This window comes from Siniperca chuatsi, linkage group LG18 (assembly GCF_020085105.1).
Source record: "Siniperca chuatsi isolate FFG_IHB_CAS linkage group LG18, ASM2008510v1, whole genome shotgun sequence".
Lineage (NCBI taxonomy): Eukaryota > Metazoa > Chordata > Actinopteri > Centrarchiformes > Sinipercidae > Siniperca > Siniperca chuatsi.
Genome location: NC_058059.1, coordinates 7587121 through 7601112, shown reverse-complemented (window position 1 = coordinate 7601112; position 13992 = coordinate 7587121). Strand labels below are relative to the sequence as shown.

Genomic DNA, 13992 nt, shown 5'->3' with positions numbered 1-13992 from the left:
ACAGACAAAACGACTGAAATAACTGGCAGTTTAATCGATAATGAAAATAATCATTTGTTGCAGCCCTAATGAAAACATCCCTGCTAGGAAGTGAGTGATTATGCAAAGAGGAAGGAACTGGTGTGACATCAGTAAAAGTGAAATAACACCAGCTATTTGCTGGTTCAAACCACAGTACACAAACTTCTGATGGATGACTTAGAGAATGGACCACACAGGGCGCAGGGCAGGTGCTCAGGGACACACAGTCGGAGTCATCCCGTTGGAGCTGCCTACAGGAGGCTACATATGTCAGAAACCTCCAGGAGGTTCGGCAAAAAACAATTGTCCCATGCTGAGAAGTCATAGCCTATCAGCTTCACACTATGTGGTTTTTCTGTCTCCAAGACTCCCTGCCTTTATGTGTCTGTGGCTTCAGGATGTGAGCAACTCACAGGTGTCCGGCTGTGCCTCGGTGGCATAAGACTACAGCAGGTGACTGATCCCTCAAATCATCTCCTGTAGTGTTTTTTCTTTGGGGGGGGGGGCTTTTTTGGTGGAATTAAAACCTGCATATTCTCTGTCCTCTATGGCGCATGATTAGACAGCATTGGTGGACTGCCCAATCAACACCTGATTTTGGCTATAAAATGACGACTGACGGCGTCCTGCCACTAAGCAGCTTTGTCAACATTGCGGAGTCAGGTGCAGACGAAATGTATCCGTGCGTAACGCTTCCCATCACAGTCCGATAGATATGTGAACGCACGGTGTTTAGATAAAAAATGACAAGATGAACAAAATACATCAGGATTTGATTTTACCCAGAGAGGTGGAAATCAGAGGCGGTTACATGACTACACTCTTTTTGGATACATAATACATACATAATAGCCTAATGTTTTGGGGGCATCCCTCCGCTCCTTATCAATGCGCCCACACGCAGCAGATCCTGACTAAACCACCAATCCACAAGGTGAAAGACACACATTAGAAACTCATTGTGTGGCCTTGTGTAAAGTGCCACTTCTATATAGGAGGTTGCCGTTTCTGTGGGATAGTCTGGCCGTTTTGATCGCCCTCTTGTCCCACACATAAACGAAATCGTCCCTCAAAAAGAGGACCTACCTGGTAATCTCGAAGCTGCAACCTTTCCGAAGGAGCAAGGCTCTCTTCCGCATGATGCCTTTGTCTCTGCCGAGGTACACATTTTTATCTGAATTCATGGGTGCTGGGCGAGCAGGTAGAAACAGCCGGGGAAACAGCAGCGCTTTCTTTCCAAGGGGAAAAAAAGTCAACAAATCGAGCAGCGGACTGCGAGAGGCGGAAGGAGACAGAGAACACTGGCTTTCAGAAAAGAAGAGGAGGAAAAAATCCTTGGACGCTCGGTCCACCTCAGCGGAGCAAGGAAAGTGGTCTTGTAGACTTTTCCTCCCCCTTCAGACTAGACAAAAGACGGTGTGTTGAAGCTTTCAGAGGTGCATGGTGTCGGGGTTGGTGGTATCTCCATGCGGGCTTATTGGAGCAGACTGTAGCGGGGCTGCTGCAGTTACCAACCTGAGCGGACTGTGCCGAGGAGTCTCCGCGTCTCCAGAGATCCTGTGAACCTGAACTGTGGAGCCCACAGCGCTCCTTCAGCTTCAGTCGGCACTGAGTGGCTGCAATGACTTCATGAGACCGATGGGGAGAGAAAGAGAGGGGGAGGGAGGGGTTGGAGGAGTATACTACAGTAAGTGTGTGTGTGTGTGCGTGTTTAGGCTTCAATTAAGTTGAGAGAAAGGAAGAGAGAGTTACAGAGTGAGAGCTTACACAAATTTCTGTTAACAGTATAGTACAGTCTTGTTATTTATATTAATAAGGCCAGAATTAAAAAGAACAATATCCATCATAGAATGTGTAGGATGTGGATCTACTGGCCTTTGACTTGCTTGGTAGCTGAGTAAAAGAAAGAGAAAACATCAGCTGTGCTTTTACTTGGAGGCTGTTGGTGAACTTGGTCTTTAACCCTTTAATTGTCCATCCAGAAAAAAGCAATTAAAATTATTTTTTTTGCATTTATAGTTTCTTTGGTCCCTAACAACAGAAAGCTACACAGTTTTTAAATTATGAACCTCTACTAAACGAGATGTCTGTTAAAGGTACATTTACGTTAAGTACACTTAGGCATAGGTTTTTCTCCATTAAAGTGAAATAAAATACAGGTTTTTTTAGAAAACATTTCTTTTTTGGGTGAGAGCAATATGTAAAGAAATGAATAAATGAGAAAATGATATCATAAAAAACAGAAAAAGAGACATTTAATATGCAGTGCAATCTTTATAGAGCCACAGACCCTTATTTGTGTTCTGATTTGATGCAACAGTACGAAGTTTTTTGGGAGGTGGATGTGGATTTTGTCCCCCATCACTTACATTGAAAGCACATTAGTAAGGGATCTCTCAATGGCCGGTATGAACAGGAGAAATGATTACAGCAAGCAAAACCTGTTTCAGTGTTCATATGGGCATCTGACTACAGTTAGACTTGAAAAACTGTGAACTGATCCTTTAACCCCAAACTACCAAGTAATTTAATTTAAAAGCAACACAGAAAAGAAAGAAAAGCACCACATTTACCACCTAAAAAATATTTCCAAAGACAAACCCATCTTGTCTCAGTCTGTCTGTCTCGCACTCTCTTTTTGGGTATATGTGGCAGGGTATGTTTATGTTGGTGGGTGGGCAGGGGATGATTTTATGAATTTGTTTTTTTTTTAAATATGTATTTAAATATGTATTCATGTCTTATTTTATTTTGTTCATATTTTTTGTGTAAAGCATACATTGTATGAAATGTGCTATATAAATAAATTTGACTTGACTTGCCTTCAATACGCAAAATATATGGATGGAGACCCAGTGAGTGTGTTCTCTTCTCTTCTTCTGTGGGTGCTATGGAATAGTTGATTAGCTCTAAAAATATAATGGTGTGGGTTGGGGTTGCATCCTGTGCTTCATTAGGGTGTGATGTTGAGGGGTGTTTCATAGGGCACACACAGAGAGAGACTGGGAAGCATGGGCCAGTTCACATGAGGTCTAATCAGTCTGCACAGAGAGAATTCTTGCCAAATTTCATCCCCGTTTGTCTCCAGTTGTCTCATATAAAACAATTGCCCTGTCAATTATTTACAGTGTTGAATATCTTGACAACAGATCCGTGTGAAATAAAAGTATAAAGGATTTGTGAATCGACACTTGACCAAAAAACATTATGCATACATAGGTCTAGTCGTCGGCAGCCCTATAACTGTTGTAGCAAAGAGGAGGTAATGACATACTAGTCTAAAATCATAATCAATAATAAGAGAGAAGAAGTTGAATCATTTTGAGAAAATGTGAAACAATCATCATCAGTCAAAATATCTGGACCACATCTCTACATTGTGGCCTGTTATTAACAGAGGAACTATTGTTATACTTGTGAGCCACAGGAAATACAATGTGTTTGTCACCTGATAGCGATCCTTCATAAAAAAACAAACAAACATTCAATTCCCACATTTTTTTGACAGCGGATTAGTTTGAATGTATTAAATATTGGAGGGAGTAATGAAACAAGAAGGTGCAGCCACAGTGAGCTGTTAGATGAGGAGTTGCATGTGACAGGTTGCACATCTCCAACTCCTCAGCAAGGTAAAAGCCTTCACTGTGCCCTTCTGTTGTGTGAAATGTTCATAAATCAGATTGTGGTTGCACTGTAACTGTAAACAGATACATCAGTTGGTCTTCCGTTGTATTTCTGACAAAGTAGCTGCTCAGTGAGTGTTTGCTGTAGTATTAAACCACACCCCACTTTATAGTGAGTGTCAGCTCATTGTCAGTTGTCTGGCATAGCGTCATTTTTGGCCGCAGCAGGAAGCTATTTTCAGCAAAAAAGCTCTAAAAACCCACTGTACACTACCTGCTTAGCACCAAACAACAGACAAACACAGGTAGAGACTAGCTGGTGAGCATAGTGGAGCATCTAGCAGCTAAACAGACAGATATTTCCCTCAGGAGTTGGGAAAAGACCAAAACAGAGCTAAAAGAGAGTGAATGGTGGACTTGCATTCATCAGGTGGACACGTCATGGACTGTGGACAGAAAAGAAGACAGAAGGGGATCTGCAGTTGGACTCAATAATAACTCATGAGGAAAGGAAAGATATAATGGCAGATCATCTCTGTAATTTCTACTTTGATCAGTAAATACTCATGTGGTTGATGTCCGTAAGTTGTTGTTGGTTGTAGGTTTCACCTTTCCCGTCCAATAGAGGATAAAGTTAGATGGTTACTCCCACATATGTACAAATACATACACACACACACACACACACACACACACACACACACACACACACACACACACACACACGCACGCACACACACACACACACACACACACACACACACACACACACACACACACACAATCTATCTAGTATGTCAGCCCACTGTTTACATGAGGAATTCTCTCAACATGACTCACAGCTGCATTCAAAGAAAGACCCGGCCATGTTTGTGTGATTGGTTTTGTTCCTCAAACCTTCTGACTCATTGTGATTCTACAGTACTGCCTCTTACCACATCTCCCTATGGTTAGAGACACCTTTAAATAGCTGCCCTCTCACTAACATGACTTGTAGAATATAGTGACATAAAATTTACTTGTTGAGATTTTACTTGTGGCATTATGATTGTAGAGAGAATTTGAGAGACACATCATTTACAGTAACTGAAACTTTCAAAGGCAACCTGCCTGCCATTAACAAGTATGGTTATTTTGCTTGCCACTAACATAAAAGTTACATGTTTTCCAAATGAATGCCATATGTCTCAGTGTCGAATATAAGGCAGTTAGGTTATGCGTGTACAACTGTTTCCTGTATGAATGTAGGACTTAATGAAAATGAGTCTAAACATATTCTGGCCTTTTGAAAATCCCAGAATGTCACTGTGCTGAGCAGGAAAAGATTAGTAAATTATATTAGAACTGCTTTTAGGCTTTGAGGTGTGCATGGATTCATTTACTGTGTATTAAAGTCTCACAAACCAACTGAAGATGTAATCGACAACATTTTTTGGCCATTTGGGGGCTGCAGAAACAAGCTGTAAAAACAACATCGACATATTATCACTGTTAGAAAGTGGATATGGCAAACTTGTTAGCAAAAAGTGGCTTATTTACACTTCTAGCAGACACAGAGCAACATTAGCATTCATTTGGAGTCATGTTTCTGGAGACCTGGTGAATCTAAGTCCAATGTTAACTCTCTTTTAGCTTTCGTTTTTTTGTCCACCAACTCCTGAGGGAAATATCTCGCCCTTTAGCTGCTAAATGCTCCATTATGTTCACCAGGTAGTTGCTAACTTTGTCTGTCTGCTGTTTGGTGCTGAGCAGGTATTGTACAGTAGGTTTTTGCTGATACTAAAATGCTCTGCAAATCTGAGGGGAACTGCAGAGTGATGATTCTTTGTGTGTTTGTCTCTACGAGCAATCCCTTTCACATTACACATAGTCATTTGATCCATAGTAAAAAAAAATGATTACAGCAGCTTTAAGTAATTTAATTTAATTTAAATTAGTAAATTGATAAAGCTTCAACTGTTGCCATATTTATGGTATCTACTAAAACTTTTATTGTTTACGAGTGAGTTTTACAAAATCAGCAAATGCAGCATGACTGAGTTTTGGAAAAGTTCAATAGATTTGTGTGGTTGGTGACAGAAGAGTTTATGAAACGGGACAGTTTATGTGTTAACAATCATTGCTATCATGAGTTCCATGTCCCTGGTTTAATATGCTGTGTACTGAGCGAGTTTTGAGTGATACTTCAACTGGAGTTTGATAGCACAGCAGTCTGGTTCTTAATTTACATATGAATAGTAAGTCTGCATCAGCTTGATCAACACAGTAATGACCAGCTGCCATTTTGAACATGCATTTGTCATGGGGAGTGTGGCTTATGAGCTGTTGCCAGCCTCCTGCTCTGATTATGACTCTGCCTCTCTAACCAGACTGACCAATAACCTCTAGATGTGCTTTAAGGAGATTTAAGGTCATTTAATCCAGACAGAAGCAGAATGTCATTCTGTGTGCAGCCTCTATTAGTCAGGAAGTGTCAGTTTGGGCCAGTGGTGGGACAGAGGACAGAGGACAGAGGACAGAACAAGAAGCAACACAAACACACTTAGGAAACAAGGAACCCATGTGCTCTGAGTGAGGGATACTTGAGTGATAGAGGGAGGAGTAGGAAGGGGAGGCCAATAAAATTTGGGATGAGGAAGTGAGTGAAGGGCTTTATGGTGGGATACACCAAGTCTAGGTTTAGGAGCTGTGTGTGCATGTGTCCTCTTTATCTGACACCTGTTTACAGTTTAGTCCCCTGAGGGAGTTAAAATTTATGAGCTTTTCATGATAGGCAGGCAGACAGATACACTTTTGGGAGGAATTTTGGGTGTTAACATCACCTCAATATTTAAAACATGACAGCTACAAAAATTTCAAATGTCAAACCAAAAAATTAAGTAATTCATGCTGGATATCCTATTTCACACTGATACTGCATTTACTGGTTTAAAGGGAAAAAAGGAGTAGTTTGACATTTTGGTAAATAAGCTTATCTGTTTTCTTGCCGAGAGTTAAATCAGAAGATTGATACCTCTCTCATGTCTGTCTGTTCAATATAGAGCTAGAGCCAGGAGACAGTTAGCTTAGCTTAGCATAAAGACTGGAAATAAGGAAACAGTTAGCCTGGCTCTGCACAAAGGTAACAAAACCCATGAACCAGCATCTCTTAAACTCACAAGTTAACATGTTATATCTTGTTTGGAGTTTTACAGGGGTTATGTGCTGGAAGCAACCTCACAGTGATTGCACCCGGCCGGAAGATAGTTACAAATAGTTTTGTTTTTGTACAGATGAAACATATGTAATGTGTTCATTAGTGAGCTTTAGAGGTGTTTGTAGGTGGAAGTCAGGCTGGCTGTTTCCCCCTGTGTCCAGTTGTTATGTTAAGCTAAGCTAACTGTCTTCTGGCTGCAGCTTGATATTTAGCGTATGGACATGAGAGTGGTATCGGCATTCTTACCTAACTCTCGGCAAGAAGACGAAAAATGCAAATTCCACAAAATGTCGAACTATTACTTTAAGAGCTGGTGTTGAAAAATAATTATTCACCTCTTGCTGGCTCAGACTCTAGAGGGCACACATTATAAAGGAAAAAGAGAGAAACTTATTATTCAATAATAGTTCTCAACAACATCTCAGCCTGCTGTGGCAGAGTCTGTTGCTCCAGGATGCTTTGTAGTGCTGAATGGTTGTCTCTACATCCCATCTTGTCTCAACAATTTGGCTGAACAAAAGGGTTCTGTTGCACTGTCAGCATGCCATGAAGTAAGGTTGTGAAGTCAAAAGAAATAACTGCAAATAACCATTCCCCTCTAACCTGCAGCTGATGGAGATCGTGTCGGTGATAGGAAGAGAAAAGTACAACCTGGCAACATGAATATGGAGCCTCCTCTATATCTCTTCACCTCCCGTCTTAGCTGCCTGTAATGGACTGATTTATCGGTGTCATGCTGACCTGAGCAATAAAGAAAGAGCAAGGAGGAGAGTGGGGCCAAACCACAGCTGAGGTGAGTCTATCAATGACACTGGGTCTGATGCCAGCAGACCACAGCAACCCAAATCTAAAATACAATGTGGTGACATTTAGCAAAATGATGCCAACATTGGCACATCTCTCTGGGTCGTAGGGTTTTTTGGAGGTAGAGGGGGGTGTTGGTGGCTGGCAATGAGGGCAGTGTCAGCAGCCTGTCAGCCCCTGAGGGGGCTCAGTGGGCAGCAGTGTACAGAGATGAGAAGCAAGTGCCAAATGCCACTGCGGAAACCACATTTTCAATAGTAATACAGAGAGAGAAGCTGTTATTTAGTCATACTGTACTTATGTGGTTTCATCGCTTTCTGAAACCTGAAGTTACCTGAAAGACATGATTGTGGATTTTTTTGATTTGTGACCCCTAATCACAGATTATAGCCTTTGTGTGGACATATTTTATGAGCAGTTCAACTTGGCTGATTTTAAATTAATTCATTTGAAGGGATTTTAGAGGATAAATATAGTATTTCATAAGCAAAAAGCAAAAATCTGCCTTTGCTTATTTCATCTTAAAGGAAAAGGAAGGACAGCACAAAGTTAGGCAGGGCTAAAAGGGCTAAACGAAGAGTGAATATTGGACTTACATTTGCCAGGTGGCCATGAACATGACAAAAGAATGATAATGTTGCTTCATAGCTGCTGCATGTGTAAATAAGCAAATGTTTGCTAACAAGTTCACATATCAACTTTATAAGATGATAATATGTCAATGTTGTGTTCACAACTTGTATCCGCTGCCCCTAAAATGGCCAAAAAATGAATAAAAAATTTTAGGTTTAAACTAGAGTACACCATCTCAAATTCTTTGTGCAGCTGTAGTTATTAATGGAAAAGTGAGTCGTACCAATTTAATAGTGTTGATATGATAATTCTTCACATTCAGCTCTAATCTTTATTCAAATGTATTCATAGGAGGCTCTCAGCTGAAGATCATCTGTGTGTGTGTGTGTGTGTGTGTGTGTGTGTGTGTGTCCCAATCTGGACATAGCTGTGTATGAACAGGTGCAGGGGTTACGTTGGGGTTGACGCTGTTCATTCAGGCTGAGCAAAAAGACTTCAAGGGCATGATGAAGGACAACCTTTTGTTTACTTTCTTTTCACTCTGCTGTCCAGCACTTAGACGTGCACACATGCACAAACACCCACACCATCTTACAGTCTAAGATCACACACCTCGCCTTCTCCTTCTCCTGCCTGATTAAAAGATCACACAGGCAATCAGAGAAGCCACTGCACAGACAAGAAATCATGATCACAAGCAAAATTCTTTTAGAGGAAATCAGCAGAGGAAGAGCCATTAAGTGCTGGAGTTACCATTACACTTTTGTTCAAAGAAATCCTCTCTGTCCTCTGGTAATGAACATCGGCTACATGGAGTCGAATAACTTTGCTCACAAAAACCTCCAGTACATTTTTGCTCTTTTGGCAGCAACTGATTGCAGCAATAAACCCATAATATAAATGCAAACTCAAAGCAATCATCCAGGGAGGCATGATAAAACATCTGAATACTGATGTCCTGCAGTCATTTGCTCTCAAATCGCTGCTGAAAACAATAATGTTGTACCTCTGTGGAGCTCCTGACAGTCCTGTTTAGGCACTCTAAAACCATTATCAGTTGAAGGATGAAAAGTATAAAAATGAAAATGTCCCTTTTAAACCGTCTGCTGAGGAGAGAAAATATTCTGTGCTGAGTATTTTTGACCTCTTGTGACATGTACAAAACACAGGCTGGATGTCTACTCTCCACTGATTATCCAGCTGTCTCAAGGGTGTGTTTAACAGCTGTATCACAAAAAACAATTAGAGAACAGCCATCAATGTCAGAAAATACAGGACACAGAGATACAGGACCCTAAAATGGAGGAGAGCTCGCTTCAGCAGATCTCTTATGCCATTGCAGCATTGAACAAACTGCCTTGCTGACTGTGTTGTGTGCTGGGATGTATGGATGTATTTATGGGAACTCTATGTATTGTCTTTATCTGTATGTTGTTGTGTTTATATCTGTGTGTTTCTATGTGTGAAAACAAATCTCCCCGGGATAATAAAGTCTAAATCAAAATATATCTAAATGCCAATTAGAAATCCCAAATGGGATTTAAAATAATCCTGTCATGTTTACTTCATATTGTATAGATGAATCTAAGGGCTGTTTCTGCTTGTGAATTGTAATGTCCTGTTTAATCTCAGTCGTCCCACAGGAGCACAAAACGGTCCCTGTTCCCATTCAGAAATGTAATTATGAGTAATCATTGGTTGTCACCTCTTCAACATCTTTATTCTACTTCTCTTGCACCTGCGTCAGCCTAACTGAAGCTAGCCATCTTATTTTTCTCCTACTTTGTTCTGACGCTAATCCGCCAACCTCTTTGCTACTCCACTTTTTCTTTCATTGTATTTTTGTGCCCTCTTATCACTACTGTTTCCTCTTACAATTTTGAGGTACTTGTACTTTACTTGACTATTTCCATTTTGTTCTACTCTATACTTTTGACTCCACTACACATTATACACATTATAAATTTATACAATGGATTGAAAAAAATCAGTGTCTAGTTGGGGCCCCTTGTCACATTTCAGATGTCTGTGAGTTGTTAGCAGCGACATCAAAGTGTGATTTTCCCTGTTTACCTCTCAGATGGGTTCATTAAGATAATTAACATTTAAAAAAGCTAAGATTAGAGAAATGTACAAAAAAAAACAATGTCAACTCGCCATAAATAACAGTTGGAAGACTTTCTAAAGTCTAAAAGATCTACTGCACCAGTCCACAAATTATTGGAGGATCACCAAAGTCAGCAGGGTTCATCGACTGGGTACCATGAATATCTATGCCAAATTTTGTGGAAATACATGCAGTAGATGTTGAGATATTTGACAGAATAAGTGAAAACTTTGAGCTGATGGTGGTGCTAAAGAAAAAGACAGAAGAAGAATGTATCCTATAGGGACCTTTAATATCTGTTGTAATTTTCATGGCAATCCACTGTATAGTTGTCAAGATATATCACTCTGAACCACAAATGCCAACCTTATGGTGGCGCTAGAGGAAAAGTCAAGGGTTCACCAAATTCAGTAGGATACATCTTTGGGGACCATGAATGTCTGTACAAAATTTCGTAGCAATCCATCCAATGGTTTCGAGATATTTCAGTCTGGACCAAATGGGCCGACACTGCCATAGAGCCATACCGATAGCATGGCTACAAATAAAGAAGAAAGGACATACAAGCCAGTAGAAGTACAAAGGGATTCAGTCTGAGCTCTGTTGGTGAGAAGAATGATAATCCACATGATGAATTGATTATCTAAATGAAAACAAGAAATTATCTTTTCTACTACAAAATGTACAAATTACAGCCCACAAATTACTGTATAGCGTTAAATAAAACACCTTTCTGACACACTCTCAACAAAAATTAAACATAAAAGCTTCACAAAGTTACGGCTATTGTATTGGATTGGGTTGCACAGATGTTCATGACATTAGGTCCACCCCTTGAATGTATTAGAGTGTCAGTTAAAGCCTGAACCCTCATCAGCAGCAGGATGGAGAATGGGACAATTACAGACTGCTGGTCTGTCATCACAGATGTCAACTTAATAACTGTGTGTGTGTGTGTGAGACACTATCATGTATCTATTTTGTGTGGGTTTATCCACTTAAATTTCTGCTCTTCTGTGCTGAACTGAGAAAACAAAGTATAAAGTCTCAATAGAGCATACACATGTTATTTTCACTGTGGTTGTTTTTTTTGTTTAAGGCTTATGTGTCCTCTGGTTACCAGGGTAAGTCTATAATAAAATTAAAATAGTAAGGTTAGGCGGAACTGTACAAGTGTATATTTGTGGAATGAAGGCAAGAAACAGAAGTCTTTGTAACTATGTTTGAGTTTATCATAAAGAACGAGAAGCACTGCTGACTCACTACAGATCTTGAGTAAACTCTGTCTGCAGGTCTTTACGTGCCTTGGCTCCTTCCTCCTTTACCTATTACTGGTGACTCATAGCTTATCACTACTGTATGAGCACACACATACAGTTACCTAGTCCTCATCAGGATGCCAGTAACACTCTTTCCCACTCTCAGCTCATCAGAGTTGGGGTCGTCAAGAGTGGCAGGGTTGAACGGGCAGATGGTGCCACTCAATCGCTTCCCCTCCAGGAGCTTTGATAAGAGAGAGCTAGATCGAGACGATCACTTTGATTTGTGACTGCCATCTCCCAGCGGCCACATCCACCGGCCAAAATATGCAGACTGGAAATTTTTCAGAACACTTTTAAAATAATTGACACAGAGGCAGAAACAGAAAAGCAACGGACTCACGATATACAGTGGCTTCCTGATTTATTATTTTTTTGCATGTTTGTCACACTTAAATGTTTCAGATCATCAGACAAATTTAAATATTAGTCAAAGATAATATCTTCCAGCTTTCCCTTTACTGACATTAACTTGTCACTATCTTCTTGGCTCACTATCCATCTCTTCGGTGATTTCCCACATAAGCTTATGACCCAGCACACACAATGCACAGTTATATGGGATGATTCAACATAATTACTCTCATCTGTAGAACAAGTCACTTGAGCAGCAGCTATGCAAATCAGTTTCTTCCCTTCTTTCCAGCCTTTCTGGCTGTTGATGGCTTCCTGAGGCTGTGGGAGGATCAGAGGAACAGATGTCAGTTATTCATGAGGTCTCTGTGTCGCAGTGGCTCTCAGAGATGGGATTAAGATTGCCTGATGAACCCCATCCTTCCTCTCAAATGTCACTCTGACCGTTTGGATGCTCTGAGATGAAAAACTATTTTTCCGGCATTTAGGTGCATCAGATTTAGCAGATGGGAACACTTTGCACATACACACACGTCTGTTTGTTCACGTGGTATGTACACTCACATGCATGCATGCATATGCACAAAAGGAACTACAGTATGACTGTTTTCCTGGGAGCGTGAGGTGAGCAGGTGCAGTCACTTCAGGCAGGGATTCCCAATAACCTCATCTGAGTGGGCTTCCCCTGTCTCCAGCTAGTGTACACAGGGAAACAGATGTAATATTAAAAAGAAGAGAGACTAAAGAATTTCATAAGTGTATTATTCTCTTTTTTTGTGTAATATTTTCTCAGGCCCTCTCCTCTTCTCTACACTTGAAAATACTGATTGTTCTTGCAGTCCTCTGTCCCTTGTCACCTCTATTCTCAGCCTCTTATCCCTCCCACTTGACCCCTGTTTAGCATCCAGTGCCTGAGATGCTTATGTTAATGAGGACATTAGGTGACTCAACAGGGACACTTCATTTAAAATGTGGAATAAATTGAAGTCTCCGTTCTCTTCCTGTTGCCTCTACTGTACATAGTTACTCACTGATGTAACTTTCAAACAATAGTGCAGACATATAGAGGCAAAGTGAGACATAAAGGTTGACCATTACCATAATTGGTGTGCTGAACAGAAACTCTGAGTCTATTACAGCTATTATCCATAGACAACTAGAAGCATTCATAGTTAGCATTAATTAGCATTCAAGAGATTGCTAAAATATTCTCCATATTCCCCAAATTCTTGTGTGTCTATTGTTTTGCGCCTTGCACCACAGGAAAACATGATGTTGAGTATGATGTTATGATGTTGAGTATGATGTTATGATGAAAGAGTTTCCCTTCGGGGATCAATAAAGTATTTCTGATTCTGATTTCTGATTCTGATGTTATTGTACGCTAACATGAGAGTGTGTCCCTTTACAAATGTTCTTAAAATAGCGTGTGTCTGTCTGTGTTATCTGAATATGATAAAGAATCAAGAGGAGGCAGTGGGCATCTGAGTGTGTCTCTTCACACAGGAAGAGACTGGGTGGAAGCTGTCACTCATGCTGCTCGAGTTAAGGCTGCAGACTCGTCCTCTCATGCAACAATCATGGTCTGACAGTCAAATCTGTCCTCCACATTGATGTTCCTTTGATGGCTGCTCTTTATTATTCTGCAACTCATTACCATAACCGAAGAAACAACTTTGCCCTTGAACACAGGGATGTACTGTATATACACTCTGCCACTTTCAAGCACACAGACACACAAAACAACAGAAATGCCCCCCACCCATTCATAACACCCCACCAGAACCACAGTCTCTCTTTTACCATTTCTCAGTCTCACAGAACAAAATAATAAGAATAATTTATAAAAGTAAGTTAAAATCTGTCTGAGCTCATGGCAAATTGCCTTAGTAGTGATACATTTATTTTTGTTTAATCTTTATTTAATCAGGCAGTCTCATTGAGATAAAGATCTCTTTTCTAAGAGAGACCTAAGAACAAGAAACATTCACAGAA

The 13992-nt window shown here is 40.4% G+C and overlaps 1 protein-coding gene across 4 annotated transcripts in view; it reads right to left on the bottom strand.

Annotated features, from left to right (window-relative positions):
• garnl3 (GTPase activating Rap/RanGAP domain like 3) overlaps positions 1-1672 on the bottom strand; it is a 77757-nt gene extending 76085 nt beyond the window's left edge. For 2 of the 4 annotated variants that reach the window (XM_044175476.1, XM_044175477.1), the window contains exon 1: positions 1108-1672. In XM_044175476.1, coding sequence (XP_044031411.1) covers positions 1108-1205 — 98 coding nt within the window. In that variant the 5' untranslated portion in view covers positions 1206-1672. The remainder of the gene's footprint in view (positions 1-1107) is intronic. The other 2 variants (XM_044175473.1, XM_044175474.1) reach the window with 1 other exon arrangement.
• Between the last annotated feature and the right edge of the window lie 12320 nt (positions 1673-13992).